General features: G+C 44.6%; 1 protein-coding gene across 8 annotated transcripts in view; it reads right to left on the bottom strand.

Annotated features, from left to right (window-relative positions):
- TRABD (TraB domain containing) overlaps positions 1-18,400 on the bottom strand; it is a 39,619-nt gene extending 21,219 nt beyond the window's left edge. The window contains exons 1-5 of one of the 8 annotated variants that reach the window (XM_030015350.2): positions 16,667-16,752; positions 16,379-16,544; positions 6,048-6,119; positions 3,771-3,849; positions 984-1,150 (exon numbers count right to left, since the gene is read on the bottom strand). In XM_030015350.2, the coding sequence (XP_029871210.1) occupies positions 984-1,150; positions 3,771-3,849; positions 6,048-6,071 (270 nt within the window). In that variant the 5' untranslated portion in view covers positions 6,072-6,119; positions 16,379-16,544; positions 16,667-16,752. The other 7 variants (XM_030015351.2, XM_030015353.2, XM_030015352.2 and 4 more) reach the window with 7 other exon arrangements.
- Positions 18,401-18,728: the final 328 nt, after the last annotated feature.

Raw genomic sequence — 18,728 nt, 5'->3', positions numbered from 1 at the left:
AAAAAGATGAATTTATTTACACCAGTTTAAGAAGGATTAAACAGAAATGCAGCCAATATAAATAAACTGTCATGAGAAAAGGGACTTAAAAGCACATTCCAGCAACCATTTTCAATTAAAAGAACAGCGAAAGAGTAAATAAGACTTCTCCAAATAGCTATGTATGGAGAAAAACATTAAGGAAGATGACAGTGAAATGCTTTAGTTACTGGATGCTTTGGGACAGAAAGATGGAGAACACATTGTGCTGAGGAGCGGGGGGGAGAAAAACTTGATGTTAAAACTTTTCACATTCACAAAGTTCCTTTGATCATTCTCTGCGTTTCATTTGCAATCTGAGTTAGAATAAGCTTTCTAAGAACCAGGGTTGATGATTCTGGCACAAGATTCCTCCCCCTCTAGCTCCTGGAGAATAAAGCCACTCTAAACTGCAGACTCTGCATGAAGTACAGTATGAAACAGCTCCTACTTTCACTAGAGCTTCAGACCTATTTGCATCTTGAGAATGGAATCCAAGTTTGGGGCGGCATGGTTTTACAGCTCAGTATTATACACCCTGGGCACAAAGAAGCTGTAAACTGCAGTTTCTGTTCTAGGCTTTTTACCTTCTCAGCACATCCCCATCACAGTGAGTATGGAACCACCACTGTATGCACTGTCGGTGTGACATGATGCCGTATTGTGACAGGCAACATAAGCTTCACTAGGGGGACTTCTACTTTTAACACTGGCACTGTATCTGCATTTGTTTTTCTAAAGACAAGTAAAAATATTTGAGATGGGAGAGCAATGCACTGCATCAAAAATTAAGATAATATGTCTGCCTCTTAGTCCATCCCACAGCGCTGTTAGCCCTCCAACAGCTAACAAGAAAAAACAGAGTCTGGAGGTTAAGCAAGTCAGAGAACTGGACTTCATTCTACTTAATGCTAAGCTGACAACATTATAAACATGCTGCTGAAGGTCTCCCACTTAGTATTTACCTTCACTACATCCTTTTTGCTGCTGTCACTGAAGTGGGCTGTTCCAACCACATATACTTTAGAACCATCCTCAGTGTCAAGCTCAGTCACAGTGCTTGGTAAAGTAGGCTTTTTCTGCCTCTTCTTCATCTTCATCTCCAGGAGAATTTTAAATGCATCTGCATCAGCTATAAATGTAAAGAAAAACAGAAAAACACACATGACTATAAAATGCAGGTAAGTAAAACAGAAAATAAAAATGTCACCACTAAACAGCAGAGCAGAGCTAAAAGGCCATTGATTTACCACTGTAATCTTACATTCAATTCTGAGGCTACATCATTGAAAGTGCCACCACTGGAGAGGCTGCCTCCAAGCATGGGTCTCAGTCCAGGTTTCCTACCCTGTGGACACTGGGACAGGTTGTCCACGCAGTTCAGTAAGGGAAAGAGAGAAGCTGTGTGGCAGGTGAGGTGGATAGAGAAGCAAAGAATACTTAGAAAAGGTATACACTAAATTGAAAAAAAAAAAAAAAAAAAAAAAGGCATTTTTTAATTCTAGAACAAAAGCGTTCCCGTTTGGGATTTTATCTGTATAAACGATAGCAACACGTACACTGGTGTGAGTATGCTGGTAAAGTCACCTGCACATAATGGTACATATAGGATACCTACAGTACCAATCTTAACCTTCTCTCTGATAAACACACCAGGGATCAGTATACAACTGAAAATCAAACCTTAAGAGGTATTCAGGTCAGGAAACCAATCATTCTTCCCTAATTTCAACAACAAACTATTTAAGACCAAAATGGTACAACGTGAGTTTAGCCCATCTATGCCAAGCTTGCCATGGAAAATAGGAAGATCTATCGGTTCCACCACAGTTGCTTGTAAAATGCCAGAAAGCCTCATTAACCGAGATAGAGAAGCTTCAGTTTTACATCAATGGGAAATATAGTAACTTTGAATGAGTCATCTTTAAGCTGTAATGCATCTTAAGAGGAAAAAAAAAAAAAGCATCAAGTAGGAAAGCAGAGTTTTGTTTCCAACCAACTCTCTTTCTCTGGCAAGCTGCTGCACAAGTTAGCAGAGGTCTCAAGTGGTCCAGAAGCCTGGAATAGGATCATATTCCCAGGGAAAAAAAAAAGGTTAGTGAACAGTTTGCAGGCAGGATGTTAAAGGTGCAGATAAATTACAGCCTCCTACCATACATTCGTTTCATGAATCTGGTATAACTGTGCGGCTCTGGCCCCAGATCTGTCCCACAAATACTTATCTCACAAGATTTTATGTCAAAAAAAACCCCAAAACCCAAACCAAAAGCCACCCTCCAACATCCTTCTTATTTAGCAGTTTAGCAGCCTACTAATTCATGGTCAATACCCAAGAAAATGGTCTTAGATCAGACCACACTAATTGCAACACATCATGTTGCTGCCAAAACAGAGGGTGATGCTAAGGAGAGGGTGGGGAAAACATGACTGTAAAAGGAAGGAGAAGAGGCAGGGCTGTTGCATTTGTAGCACTTGCAGTCACATGATCATACAAGCAGCCATAGTAGATCAACCAAAATGTACCTAAGCAAATATCCTGCCTCCCACAATGGTCAGAAGCAGATATCTAAGGAAGAACATAAGAAACGGGGAAGTGTGCACAATACCTTCCCCAAATACTCTCGTAGCCTAAAGCCATTTATGGCTCAGATTCCCCCAGTTGAAAGTGGTTTCTATGTATTCAGTAACCCTTAAAGGATTTAATTTCTACTAATTTTTGAAGCCTTCACCTCATACATATATTCAGAACTGGACTGAATAAGGTTTCATGTGAAAAAACCCCTGCTATAACAGCATAGTACCAGATGTTATCATTTAAGGACATAATCAAGGAAAACATTCTCAGGAACAGCTATGGTTTTTATTAAACCAACTTCTATATCTGGAGAAAAAAGCAACATAAAAAATTGATCTGCTTCTTTAGGTCTGAATGTTTTTCCCATAGCTTTAGTCAAGGCTCTGTTTGCTCCCATGATTGTTTTCTGAAAGCTGGGATCCTTAGGGATTATTCAGCAACTTCAGCATTATAGTAATGTTGCTGTTACCGGCTAATTTGCCCTAAGGTGGTTCAGAGCCTATTATTTGCCAGAAAGCACAATCTGAATGTTCCTATTGTTCAAAATGAGCATCGTATACATTAACATCACAACAGTATATCAATAAACACAAAGCAAATCCTAAGAAGCCCTTGTTTTCTCCTCCTGAGAAAGAAATGTCTGTCATTATCTGACCCTTACCACTAAAAACTTAATGACTGATACTTTTCCTGGGCTTCAGAAGACAGTTTTGGCTGGAATACTTCTATCCCCACATCCTGCAGGCTTGGCCTTCGTATCAAAACATTATCATGCCGGCATGGGCAAAGTATTCCACTTGCGACAGCTGATTCAACATCATAACACTAGATGCCAGAACGCCAAAACAAACACATACTTACACATCTCTGGCTTAGAGAGCAATGACCGAGCTTAAAACAATAGCTGAGTATATCTATTAAATCAAAAACCATTTACTTTCTTTTGAAAGCATGGGAGCAGCAAACTGACAATCGATATGTCATTGCTCTTTCCAAATTTGGTTTACGCAACTAGGCCTTTCTACAAATCATGAATAGATTAAGTCAGATATGACTTCATTCGCATCTCCCTTTTGTGCTAACAGCCACATCCTTATTAGGTAAGGAAAAGGCATAGACGTTTAGCTTAATATACTTCCAACATGATACACCCTCCCCAGTCAAACCAGAAACATACAGATATTCTGCGATACACTTGACGTTTCCTTTGGGCCATCTTCTGGTGCATCACAGGAGGACATTGGATCTGCAGCAGCCTGTATGAAACAAATTCAAAAGGAGGCTGGGAATTATAATGAAATGTTTTAATACATCTTTCCCCTTGTGAGTTTGTTCAATTTGAATCTACATATGATATTCAAGCAAGTAAATAATTTAAGCAGTGTCAACAGTTCAAAACATCCGTGGTTTTACAACTGTTTTTCTCCTAGCTGGATAAATATGAGAAAGAACATATAAAAACCAAACTATTTAATGCCTATTTTAAAAGATAATATTTATATCTGACATGGAGTTTAAAAAAATCTGATTCTACAATAAAAAGAACAAATTTATCTCTAACACTACTACAGTGTTTTCCATGTTGGAAGCTAAAATGTGCACTGATTATTATAATACCATTGCCATATTTAAGATGGCATATTTGACTCAACTACCAGTCAGCATTAGTCTGTCAGGAGTCTGACAAAGTTAATCGGCACTCACAAGAATACGCATATCCATTCAAGAAGGGTCTGCTCACGTATTTTATTCTGTTGGAGTAAGTGTAAGGTAATTACACAATATGCACACCCAATCTTACAAAGTTTATGTGTATGTTGACTTTATATACATGAGAAATCAAAAGGATGCAAAGCATCTGCATAGTTTTGTTCTCTAAAGGATCAGACAGTAATTGAAAAGATTCCCAAAGACTGACTTTTAAATATTATCACTAGAAGTATATGAGGCAGGTCTTTGGCTAACAAAACCGTTACTTATTTTTAACTAACAGGCAAGTTTCAAAGCATGTGCATAGAATTCAAACAATCCCAGTCATTCAGCCTATGTCATCCAAGCCAGAGAGGCAGAGTTAGTGCAGAAAAGAGACTTGAGAATCAGGGAAAGCTCAACTGTAAACTATCTTCAGGCAACTGTATTAATTCAAAGTTGAATCAGGATGATTACTGGGAGAATTTGGAATTCCTGAACAACATTAAGTCAAAAAGTTAGAGACAGGATGTGAATCCATCATGGTTCAAGTACCTTCCAAATAAAAGACAGTATTAATGAGTCAGCAAGCAGGCAGCCAAGCTCTCCTGAAGGATGTCAGCTTTTTAGCTAGAACGACTGGTTTATTTACTTTGTACTTAACCTGGTAAGATTTAAAACAGGACTGCACAAAGCACATCCAATTTTAAAGAGCTTTCAACATGAGTAATTAATTTCTTCTTGCATTCCATTATGCCAAACAGCAATTTTCAGATAATAAATCCTGGGTGTCTTACCTTGGCCCTACTGAAGGTAAGGCAAAATTTATCGTACATTTCATGGAATAAGACCAAAAAGTACAACAGCTTTACAGTGCAAAGTTTAAAACATTCACAACAACATATCATCCTTTCACTACAAAACAAAAGTCTGTTCATTGACAACTGCAAACTGCAGTTATACCGCAAATTGCAATTACATTCGCAAATCTAATTTAACACCAGCTCAGCTTTTGATCACAACATATGGCTTGACTCTACTGCTTGCATACGTAACTCTAGTCACAAAAATATTTTGGAAAAATGTATCCATCTGTAACATATGGAATTAATCCTGTCACTTATGCTGGATGTGTCATCATAACAACATTACAGTGGGAAAAGCATTAAGCACCACATTAAGAGTCTGCCATGCAGTTTTTGGCGGGTTTTTTTTTTTAATTAACTAACAGGACACAGGAACCAACAGTCTTGTATCTCATAAGAAAAAAAATTCTTGAGCTTCACCTGTTAGACCAGAAAAGGGTTTTGAGATACATAGATTTGAAAGGAAAAGAAAAGGAACAGAAAGGGTAGAAAAAAATACCTCAGTTTAATTTGGCAAGGTACTTAACCTCTGTACAGTGAGATCATTCGTATACAATCAATTTGTGTAATCTGCTCCCATTTTTTCCTCCTAAAGGTTTAAGCTCATAGGTTAGGCTATTTTCTGCAATTCCTCACTTGCAAGTAAATTAATAAAAAAGACCCCTTTCAGCTTTTGCAACTGGATGGGAAAGGACTCTGAAAAGAACCTAAATGTGGCAAAAAAATAGCACTCAGACCCCCACCCTTCCCATTTTAAAAGGGGTCTCACACTGGTAGTCTTGACCCTCTTGACTTTGCAGACCTTCCCTGAGGTTGAGTGGAAGAACCTGGCTGATTCAGAGTCTTGACCTTCCCTGCAATTCTACCAAGAAAAAAAAATCTTCAGCTCCAAGCCCTACCTCAGGCTGTTGCTCCTCTTGCATCCCTGCAGTGCAGGCTTACTTTCACCAACCACACAAGAACTGCAAGAACTAAAAGGAATGGAAGAGAATTAAAAATTAATGCTATAACCCTGAGTATTTAAGAACTGTAAGGGAAAAAAAAAAAAGCAGAGGTGTCTCTACAAACTCTAATAAAAGTTGAAGTAATAAAAGCAGCAAACTGAAGATGCGCAAATGCCTCCTCCTCAACTCTGCTGCTGTTAAAAAAAAACCACCCAAACCCCAACACCACCACAACCCCCACCCCCAACCAGTAGGGTAAAACTAGCCTGTTTCAATCCAGTTCTTGAGTTGGATCTAAATCCAGAGCATAGCATAGTCCTGTTCTCAAACACACTCAGAATATCTTGATAAACAAGGGTAGATTTTATGGGAACTCAGAATTTGCTTTTTTTGCTGTCTTAGATTCTGCAAAAATGCCTTTTTCCTCCAGATCACTCATAAGTAATTGAAGATACAGGATGGCTGTCAAAAAGGTTTCAGCAATAGCAAAAACCTTGCTCAACTAGATCAGTAGTTCTGTCTTGTCCAAACAAACTACACCAAGACAGTTTTTAGGCAAATTTTAGGAATCATCTATATTTCTAAGACTTCATCGCTACATGGAATAGGAGAGCAGTCACAGTCTTAACGTTCAACTAGAGTGCCACATGCATTGTTATCTGATCGGCATCATGTATGTATTTACAAATATGCTAGGGTCGGAACATCAGTATCATGCCTGTGTGAAAAACCCTGGGAACTGGGTTTTCAAACCCTTAAGTGAATGGATTCTATGTCTTAGTTTTAAGATTCCTTCTTCCATCCATATTGTTCAAGTCCAAAAGTTCTCCCTGAAGCTGAAGGGGATTGCACAAGACACTGAACACCTGACTAGTGCTCCTTCTGCTTATTCTCACTGCTAGCCCACTAAAATTGAAGCATGCTAGGGAAGTGCTGCTTCTTCACTACAGCATTTTGGGTTACCTCCCTCCGACCTGTTTCACAGCACATATGAGCAGTGTTTTATTTTATTATTATTAGGCTGGAGAGCAGTCCTGACCAACTTATTCATACAACACGTTTGAGCCCCGCTCTGAGGACCAGACAGACAAGTTAGGCTCCTGCCCTGCGCCCAGGTGAGGCTGGAGGAAAGAAGCTAGCTGGCGCCTGGATGACAGCATATTCCAGCACATAAATGTGATGACAAAAGCCCCTCCGCCCCCGCCCTTCTCCAAATGCAACAGTCTCCTTGAGCCTGATTAGCGCTCTGCATCCTGGTTTCCAGCCTTTGTTTTCAAGTGAGTTGGTTCACTTTCCAGCTTTGCTTAAAATACATTTCTATAACAAGAGCGTTCGCCAGGCAGCGGGAAACATGCAAGTGTAATTCGGACAGCTGGCACACCTCCCTCCACACACGTACGGTGGGACTTCAGCAATTCACACCTCCGCGTTGTCCACTGCTAGTGGTCAGCCAGCAAACCACAGATCACAGCTGCAGGCTGGGCAAGAAAAATGCAGCATGACCAAGAGCCTGGCTTCTGCATGCTGCCTTGAGAAAAATCCCCACAAAACCCAACAGAACCCTGTGCCCCAAACAGGCAACAGCTACAGACACAGCTCCCGAGCTGCAAGGCAAATACCTTATTAAAACAAAAACTACACACTGCAACAGTCCAAGAGGTTCAGTAACAAACTATTTATTCAAAACCATGAGAGAAGTCTGCACAGGCAACGTAAGTACTCCATTGGTTTTGCTACAATGCATAATACAAGTTTAAAACCAGGACCATTCCTTCCCCCTTTCCAAGGGGTCAAGGAAACTTGGGTGTCAGAGTAAGCTGAAACAGCAAGTGAAGCCGCACTGCTCTTTCCTACCTCAGTGTTTCCACAATGTACATGTGATATGGACAGCTCTAAATAAGCACAGCAGAAGGAAACCCCTGCCCCAAGACCCGCAACCTGCATGGGGACACACCAGCCCACTGACACCTCACATTGGACAGCCTGGCCAGAGCTGTCTGGTAGTGTTGTGGGCTTAAGCGAACCCAGAGCCTGTTTTTATCCTGTCCTGTCTCTGTTAGACTGGTTTAGCTACTTGTAGATTTGTGCAGTAAACCAGACCAGAGAGCAGATTCAGGTTAAAAACCCGCCTTTTTTTCCACCCACCCTGCAAAGGCATTTTAAGCTCAGATGACCAAACAGCTGCTGGAACAACTGCAGCAGCAAAACTGAAGGGACAGTATGGAATGGAGATGCTGAAACCAACACTGTCCTCCTAGAAAATATTTGTCCAGCTACAACATCAGTTAGGGATGTGTACCAATACTCTGATACTCAGCTCTGGGCTTGGTTCTCAACTGGTTTATGTGCAAAATATCACAGTGGTTTTCTGCCAGTGAATCAGCTGGCCCTAAATACAAACTGAAGTTCTAAGTTTGGCTGAAGGCCTGCCAGGGTTTGAAAATGTCTTATCTATGGGAGTGCTCTTAAAGAAACAGTAAACTGCACATTTCAGTTAAAAGAACAGACTTCTATACAGAAGCACAGAGTGATTTTTTTTCCACCAAGTGACATTTTAGAAAAACTCATCCCATTCCCACCACCAGGTAAATGATGTGTCTGATATTGGAAAGAGAGAGATCTTCGCTGAAGTTTACTCATGCTAGCTAGCACTGCTTTTTATCTGACCTGTACAACCTTTGGAGAAAGCAAAACTGTTCGTTCAGTGTGGTTTCCAGATCCACCATAGCAGCATTCTAGCCTCTGCAGGGAACCCACTGCAAAATACAACGATGGTCAGATGAGAGACTGGGCAGCCACACCGACAGGCAAGTCTGCCACTGCTTTCTTCTAGGAAATTTTCCATGTGGAAGACCCGTTTCTGGATTTATTTTTTTTTCCTTAGAATATGTCCAGGAATTCCGGTTATTCAGTCAACATTAAGAAAATTCTTACAACTGGTTGTCAACAGCAAACTAAAACTCAACTGAACAACTGCTGTGGAAATCTGAGTGTGTTCAAGCTCTTGCTTAGTGTGAGTGACAACAGGCACAAAACATGTCAACACCAGAATTCAGACAAGGCTGGCTACTCAGCTAGCCAGCATCCTCATCAACAACGCAGGAGAAAGTACATATATTCTGGGAACTAGTCAACTACCTTGCACTCCAGGCTGACCTTGCTCATCCACGTAGAAAAGTCACCATCCCTTACATCTGTGTATTCACAGAAGATACCCACATCCCACAATACTTGAAATACTAATCCTGAAACCTCCGAGAGGACTGAACATACCTTGCTGTTACACAGATAAGGAACTGAAACATATGAATCTGTACACATTTGCTTCCACCGTGTCCAACAGCAAGAAAAGGTGCTGATTCAGATCAAATCCTGGCAAGCATCTGGGCAACTTAAATTCAAGCATTTTCAAATTTCTTAGAGCTTGGTTTTTCAACCTTGCGGGTTTTTTTTAAATAAAGTTCAGCTTCCTGAAGAAATGAGACTAGGTAACAAGGCGGAGCTTATTTGTCTGTGCTTGCTAACCCACAGGTGAATTTTAAACAAACTTGGCAGGGAGATAAGAGCCTCACAGTCATTCAGAGGTGCAATGCACAGCACTGCTCCTCCAGGAAAAAAAGATTACTGAAGATTACATGGGGTGATGCGCGTACTTGTGAAAGAGAGGTCGGCAGAACCTGCCAGGGAACAGAAGGAAATTCAACCCCAAGTCATAAAGCCACAGACAAAAGAAACTGTTCAGACAATTATTTATTGTGTTCCATAATATGTATACCACAACATCTCATAACCTCAAGTTCTTCTACTTACCATGGGATTTGGCACAAACATGCAAAACCAATCAAATCCCCCTCCTCCAGCTACTTCAAAGGCCTGTAAGAGGCCCTCACGAGATAAATCACATACTGAAAATCTCAGACACGACAGCGCATTTCTTTCAGACAGACTGGGAGATGCAGCTCCTAGGCACTCAAAGATCAGATTAGAAAGTATTTCTGTTCTCTTATCTGTCAGGAGACTGTCTTAACCTGGGATTCATCCCTCCTGTTCAGAGTGCCACCAAGAAAATTCCTGGAGCCAAAAGCAACATGGAGTCGTCTGATCTGGCTCCTTATGATCCAGCAAGATTGGGTTTTGCCTCTGGAATTTTCTTGAAAGGACTCCCTGATGACTGAATCCCTCATTCAATCCCCAATTCAATCACCTTTTTTCCCTGGCAAGTGGAAGTCTTGTGCTTGTTTAATCTTTGCTAGTCCTAGGGGGCCTGCCATTCACTGAGCGATTAAAAATTGTTCTTTATGTATACACGTATGAACAAATGAAGCCCTTTCCCCAACTCTTAAGATACCTAGGCAACGAAACAGGAATTTTTGAGACCACCCAACGAACTGCAAGCCTAAAATTTAGCCATTACTCATCCTACTGATAGGCAGCTATTTCCTTTCAAGGTCTCATTCCCCTGACAGCACACGCAGGACAGCCATTCACACTGACAACAGCACTGTGGAAAAGGAGCTATAGTTTTCCCCCTACACTTTAGGTATTACTCTCTTCCCCCCAACACAAGTTCAGAAAGGAACACACAGGTAAGTACAACATCTTCTAGCAATGCTTATCCTGCATAGTGGCTGACAAAAGCAGAGTGAGAAAGACCTCCCTGCCATGCTATTTTACATCAGTCCTCCAGCTTTCCTAATGTAAAACAGCTTCAGCAGAGCTTCCTCTTTGCGTGAAATCGGCTCGTGAACTACTGGCTCATTTTTCAAAATGGGTATCCTTAGCTGACCAAAGTGTTTCAGTTCTAGGTGCATATTTAGGCACCTGAAACTCTCTTAGCTCACAGTCTTGAAGAGACAAGAGGTACACTCATCACAAGTCTGGGGTTCTAGCAAGGCGAGTTACAGGCACTAAAACATGAGCTACTGTTAAAAGAATGAATGCCCTTTCTCATTTTATTTCAACTAGGTGGTTCAGTGAGAAAATTCAAGCACAACACAAAATGGACATGCAGTTCATTAAAGTATCCTCCTACAGTAGGACTGAATTTCTTCCTTTATTGTCTTGTCTAAATTTGCTTCCTTCAGACAGTGATTCAACTGAATCAATAAAAAAAGCTTTTTTAAAAACTCTCATGCTCCTACCTACAAAACAACCTAGTCAGCTACACTTTAAAAAGAAGACTTTTATTGAATGTTTTCTTCCTTCTGAGCTACACAGAAATTCAGAAGCAGCATTTGCTTTTCTCAACATGTTGACATTGCAAGAGGGAAATAAAGTTCTCTGTAATCTTATAATTGCTCTGCATTTTCTATGTGCTGCACGTACATCAGAATAACTAGTAATAAAGTAGGAGCCACAAAACTACCACTTGTTTCACCTTTCATTGAAAGGGAAAGTCAACGATTTTTATGTCTGATTCCCCCCCCAACAAGTCTAAATACATGTAGTAATGCTTTCGATAGTTACAATATTCCCTAGCATTGCAGAAGGTATCCACATCTCTCAGTACTGGGAGTATTAATCCTGCAGCCTCTGAGATGGGATTGTATGTACTTCCCTGTTTCACAAATAAGGAACTGAGGCATACAAGTACTTAAATACATCTACAAACCTGACCTCTGCTATCTAAACAAGTAGTTAGGAGACTGCTAGAGCCTCCAAAGCATTTCAATTTTGCAATCTGAACTTTCCTTTGTTTTTAATCATTGGCCCTTCAGAAGAAGATCCCCCCACACCCCCCTGGGACAGCACTTCCTCACAGTAACAGGCCAACATCGCTCATTCTTGTTCCTCTAGAGTTACTGTGGGAAAGACGAGAGGTAGGCTAAGGACTGAATTTGATTCAAGAGCAAGTTGTCAAACCATAAAGTGGGGGTTCTCCAGTGAGAATATACCACACCTCACACAGGTCACACTGCAACTGAGCCAGAACTGACCTGTGCTGAACAGAAGTCACGGGCACAGACAAACGACTATTTCATGAACAGCCTCCTGACCCAGCCCTCTAACACCAGTATCCCTGGCCAGAATTCAGCCTTCGTCCGCTCAGCATGAGACGCAGCAATAAAAAATTTAATTACATCTACATGCACTAAGTGTGCCGTGTTCCTTTTCCCCTCTAAACCTGCAGTTTCACTAGCAACAGATACTCGCTTTAGCTGGTAGAGCCTGTGCACTTCAGATTCCTATTACACACTGCATAAGCACATCCCATTTGAATGCTGCTATCCATTAAAAGGACCACTTTATGTAAACAAAAGAGGCAATTCAATACTTCAGAAGACACAGACACAACTTTTCTCCCACTGACAAACCACTGCACTCATTACTTGCTGTCTGGTATACATAACAAAGTATCTTCCATGCCTAACATTTAACCTGAGGCGGCGAAACCAAATCAGAAGATACCCACTTATGTCTCACGTCTTGGCGCTGTCCTCTGCAATGGAAGCAAAGTATTTAAGATTGATGAGGCTTTTTCCATGCTTATGTACAGAAATCTTACAAATGTTTACAAACAATCATCTGACTGCTTGTACTCAGAAGGATGCATCAGCTGAAACCTGACTGCCAATTATTGCAACAGCCACAAATTCAGAAATTTGAACGTATTTCAAAACCATCACCAAGGTGACCTACTCTACATATTGCACATACCTCTTTGACACAACCCACGCCTTTGAAACTTAACTGAGCAACTGGTTCTGCGATCACAGATGGTTGTAGATTGTGGCTCTGGTTTCTCATGACTCAGTTGGTCATAAATTTCAAAACACAGATTTTTACCCTCTGAACATCAATGAGATGTTCCTGTAACATGAACTGATATATGCAGTCTAAACTCAGGTAACTGAACTGCACAGTGGAGCCAACATCCTTTTGCATACTTTGGAAGCTAAGTCACAGACAACTAAATTAATTTTGTTTGAAAGGTGGTGTTGGAACACGAGAATATCTGGCCTGGGACATTGATGCACTGAAAATGCATTTATCTTTTATCTTTATCAGTGGAAGACAAGAAGGCATTCTCATATATGTTTTGTGTTTTTTAGAAATCATTGCTATTACATTCACTAGGGCTACTAGGCAAAATGAGTAAGTATGAGGTGAATCAGGATGCTAATGCAGAGCAGAATCGAGAAGAAACAACAGGCCAAATCCCTACTGTTTTAAGAGGCTGTAAAGAGGTTGCTAAATTTAGAAACATGGGACGAAACGACCAAAGTGGCATGGCCCAAGTCTGGCCAGCCACTCAGAAACTCACACTGTCTAAGAACTTACACACCTACCCAAGACACTTTCCTATTTTATTTCACATGAATCACGTGAATTCAGGGAAGATTTGGAACCAAAATAATTTTATTAGACTCTCCTGCGATCAGCAGATTGGGGGGAAGATATCCACTCAGCACATCTCCTCCCTCCAGGCCATTCAAAACTATGAACCAAGTGATACCTCTAATTCTGGGGAACCCTCTGCAAAACACTCCCAAGCAGAGCAACAGGAAAAGAGCACAGCTGCCGCATGCACAGTTTCTATGGAGTTCTACAAGAAGCAAATTTTCCACTGTCTGTTCATTACCTACAAGCAGCCAGCAAAGGATATGGGTAGAGAAGTTTTTCCATGGACAGCTAACTAGTGGCTTGGAAGATATTTGACTGTGGTCCACAAAACTGTTGCAGAAGTCTTCTTAAACTCCACATACACATTTATTCCACATGTCAATGGCTGTCTGCTGAGATACACAGAAGCTGGGTCTCAAGAGTACTAGCAGATTCATTCATTTTGTTATGAAGACTTTTAAATGCAATCCTTACGATGGTAAAATTGGGATTTTGTAGAACAAAAAAGTCTTGCGTAACAACCAAACACATTATTTATCAGTGCTCTTCTGCCTGCCCCTTCCATTCTAGTGTCCAAACAGTAGCTGTGAACAAGCTGATCTACTCTTTTTCAAAATCATTAGGTGATCACAAAAGCTGAAAACATTGTTACATGACACAGGCCCACGTGCTGGCAACAAGCAAAGACACACAGCTCTACAGTGGCAGGGAACTGAAGAAAGAGGGTCAGGTTTCAAGACAGACCTAAGAGAGACAAAGCTCCAGGAAAGCAAGCAAGCTAATTCCAGCCTGCTGCCCTGCAGACACAGGAGCCCCACATGTTAGCACTAACTCTTCAGTACTACAGACACACTCACACTAAGCAGGAAAGTCTGCTTGCTGGCAACTCCATCCCACTGCTGCACCGCTCATTCAATGTGTAAAGCACCCTGCGCCTGACAAGCTCAGTAGTTAAAAAAATATCTTCCCTCACAAGATTACCTCTACTTCCATTCCTATCTGCTGCCCTCCAAAGAAATGAGAAAACCCCTCAGCAACTCCTGAGCCTGGTTCCTCACGCACAGGCCGCCTTTACCGGTTACTCTGTAACTAGCTGTCTTACTGTCCTTCTGAAGGACGGCTCCCAGTTGTGCAACCCAAGTCCTACCAAGGTAAGATCAGGATCTCCAGATGTACTACTGCACAGGTGACTGGAGACCTTTTTTCAGCTTCATCAGCGCTGGTATTGCTGTGCAGCTGTGGTGCAGGCTCTCGCTCCCCCTCGCAAGCGTGCACACCCTTCCTGCACAGAGACACAGACCTCTCAACACATGTACGCAACATTGCAGTGTCCGTACGAGGTTATTTTGCAGACAGCCTGCAAGGCTTAACCACTGGAAAACATGAACTCCTGGAGCGCCAGTGTAGCCTCCCCTGCAGCTTGATATGTGGTGTCATCAGGACACTTAAATTCTTGTACGTGAACATGCTAAGTCCCTGCTTCACTCCATGATCTCAGCCAAACTGCACAGCATGTCAACTAAAGGTGGGGCAGGGGGGAAGGAGGCAGGAGGAAAAAACAGCTTCCCCCCCCCCCTTTTTTTTTTTTTTACAAAGAGAAGTGGAAAGGAAGAGAGCTTGTCACCAAGTGCATGCATGTTTTCATACAAATCTATCATACAAATCAGTTAATATCAAAGTTATATGACCCCAAGCCATTTTGCAGGCAGGAAAAAAATTCACTATTTGTAGAGTTCATAAGTTCAAATGCAGAACCACAGTATTAACTAACATGTTCATAGCATCTCAAATTTGAGTGGCCCTTTACAAAAACCTTCAATAATTGAAGGTTTGCCCTCAGAAACGATTCACATTGGAAACCTATTTGCAAATACCTATCTAGTAACAACCCTTACCAACTGAATATATTGCCGAGACCTAGTACTAAATCGTCTATGACGGACAACTGGTGCTGCTAACCAGCGTGGACTTTCCCTGACAGGACAAGGAGAGCTGCAGAATCCCTCCTTCCTACTGGCACTAGCTGGCAAAGTGCATGCTGCAACATCACTTCAGACAACTGTAGTTACACACCACTCCCATTAAATCTAGAGCACGTGTATCTCTGGCCTGCTCTCATTTTTTCATTTTCTAAGACTGCCCCAAATCTCTTTCTTCACTTTTTCCAAGTAGCAAATAAGGAAAAAGAAGATGCTTTCTGAAAAGTACTATTTTTAAAAAAAGCAATTGGATGACTCTCCCACAAGTAAGATGCCAATACCACTGTGTTTTATTCACAGCTGTGGTGGCGGCAGCAGCAATGTTTCATCATATTTACCATATGGAAGAAAGAATGCACTGAAAAACACATATAACTCTCCTAGCGCTGAATTAAACTGTATCTGAGTCTACAGTTAACACACAAGAGTGCCAGACACTGCGACGGCTGACAAATTTATAATCAGCAACTCAAGTTACCAAAACTTGAAAGTCTACCAAAAGCCACAAACAGCAGGGCACAAACCAATGCCACAGCCATAACCCAGTATTTTCAATTAATAAACTCACTGAGGTTAGGATAATAAAACATATGCATGTTTTTCCCCCTACTGCTAAAATACAGCAGGGAAAACCCTGAAATCTGTTTGTTTTGGTTTTTTTAATTTTTTTTGCTTTATTCTTAGCTTTCCAAGAAGGAATACGTGCATTAACCAGCACCGATATGCATCTCTACAAAATGGAGCAGCGAGGCCATTCCAGGCACCTTTGATATTTCTTGGGACTCCTACTGACACCACCACACGTGCAAAGTAGCATCTAACTTTTAAGAGCCCATCCTCTCGCTTTTCCAACCCAGCAGCAGCCACTCAGCAGTCGCAACTTTCTGCAAGTTTTACTGAACAAAAACATTCTCTTTCCTCCCGAGAGCTAGCCAAAAATAAACACCTTCGTTGTACGGATACCTGCGTACAGGATCACTGGTACATGTATCTTCCTCAAGAGAAAAGCACAGGCTATGCCTGGGACGTGAGTTATTTTCCAGACCTGGGTCAATTAGAACTGTTTTCAGAGGCGAATCCGAAATCCTGATTTCACGGTTTGTTGCACGCGATGAACAACGCAGACAGTCTGAAAAAGTCGCAACTGTTTAGAGACCAAAAAAAGAAAGGAGAAAAAACTGCGAGTCTCTGCTTTTCCCTTCTCCAGCTCACTGTCGCAACCCAAACCACAAACGAATCCCACCCTCTTACCCCGAAACTCCTGGAAAACGTAAAGAGCCCGGAGCGCTCTGCCCGCACCACGCTGCCACCTCCACGAAGCCCCAAGCCAGGAAACGGCCATAACGAAGCGCGTGGAAAGGTGGTGCCGCCGCTGCTGCTGCAACCACACGCGGGGCCGCGACCGTACAGGCGGCCCCCACGGGACGCCTCTCCCCAGGCTGCGTGCCCTCTTGCCGTTCGCCGGCCGGCAGGGCGGGCCCCCTTGCAGGGCTCCGGCGGGGAGGGGACGGGCAGCGCCCCCCCCCCCCCCCCCCCCCGCCGGCCTCCTCCTCCCCTCCGGAGCGGGGATTTTCGCCTCAGCTTCCCCGCTGCGAGGCCGAGGAGGAGCTCGCCCGCCCGGCGGGAGGCGGCCCCCGCCCGGAGAGGGCCCCTCAGCCCCCGCCGCCCGCAGGGTCACCGGCGGGGCAGCGCCGGACCGGCCCCGGCCGCCCGCCGCCGCGGGCGCTGAGGCGCCGTCCGCGGCGTTCTCGGCCCGCCCGCCGCGGGCGCAAGGCCCGGGGAGCGCTTCCAGCGGCGGGAGGGGGCCGCCTCGCCCCGCGCCCGGGCCGCCTTCCCGCCCGAGCGGGGCGCTGCCCGGCGGTACCTCCGGGCCGGCCACCTGGAAGGGCAGGGCAGGGCCGGGTACGGCGCGTGTGAGGCGGCGGCGCCGCCGCTCACAGCCGACTCCCCTCCCGCGGGGTACCGGGCACGGGGAGAAGCGCGACAACCCCCCCGCTCCCGCTCCCCCTCGCACACGCCCGCCCGCCCGCGCCGGGGCTCGGCCCCAACATGGCACCGCCACCGCCGCCGCCCGCCGGCCCGGCAGGAAGCGGGCACCGCGGCCGCCCCCCCACCCCCCCTCCCGCCCCGCTCACTTGCCGTGCTCGGCGGCGCGCTCGGCGGGTCCCGGCGCTGGCCGGGGCGCTGCGGGAGGAGGCGTCGGCGGCGCCGCGGAGCTCCGGCGGCAGGGGCACGCTAGCCGGACAACATGCTGCATTAGTCATTCATAAAGGGGGGCGGGGCCGGCGCCGCCGGGCAGCCTGGGCCTTGTAGTCCCCCGCCGCTTCCGGGCCCCCGCGGCGGCGAGGGGCGGCGGGCGGCAGCGGACTACAGCTCCCAGGGCGCGCGGGCGGGCGCACGGGCCGCGGGGCCCGGCAGCCGCGGGAGCCCGCCCGCCTCCCTCCCCGGCGCGGCCGGCCTCCGGGCCGGGAGGTGCGGCGGCCCGGTGTCTGTGCCGGCTCGTAGGGGCCGCTCGGGTCTGTGCCGGGAGAGGGGCCTCCCGGAGTTTGCTGGTGTCTCTGCGGGGAGCCCCGGGGCGGCGGCAGGCTCGGCGGAGCGGGGAGCGTGCGGGGGCGCCGGGAGCGGGTGCCCGACCGCTGCGAGCGGTGTGGAACTGTGTGGAGGCGTAAAGGGGTGAGAGAGCGCCCGTAGGCGTGGGGCCGCGGGGGGTGTCCGTGTGAAAACGGGCCGCGGTCGTGGGTCTAGTGGCGATGGAAGAGGCAGGGGAACCAAACTCCAAAACTACGACAGCCCCGAACCGACCCGCGACTTCCTCGGTGCGGTCCTGCTGCTTACCGCTGCCGTGCTGTCCGATCGCTTTCTTCCAGTGGACCTTTCCTCCTCTGCTGGAGAACAGTTCATGTTTCACCCACGAAACCGGAAAAATCCACGTCGCACCACCCGTTTAAGCACAAGCGGCATTTGGTGACACTTCAAGTTACTAGGCTGACACATACAAATACTTTGTTGGTCAAGAGAACCGTTTTTTCAAGAAAGACGCATCAAGGGTTGATTATAGCTACTGATTATTTTCTGAAATTGTCCCTTTTCCTGCTTCTCTGCTCTGATAGGTCACAGTTCAATGACAGTATGGCTAAAACACCCGTTTAGTCAGAGCAGGTGCTTATTATGTAAATACAGTTTCATTAGAACAGGTGTGAGGGTACGTTTTCCCATCTTTTCTTAAATATTCCACTTCACAGACATATTCTAGCCAGGGTTAGTTCAGGATTGGGCTGAGCTTTGGAAGTGTGTGGTATGTAGAAATGAAGTA

The sequence above is a fragment of the Aquila chrysaetos genome, chromosome 5 (assembly GCF_900496995.4).
Source record: "Aquila chrysaetos chrysaetos chromosome 5, bAquChr1.4, whole genome shotgun sequence".
Taxonomy (NCBI): domain Eukaryota; kingdom Metazoa; phylum Chordata; class Aves; order Accipitriformes; family Accipitridae; genus Aquila; species Aquila chrysaetos.
Note: the sequence above shows the minus strand (reverse complement) of the source record. Positions and strands in the feature narration are given on the sequence as shown.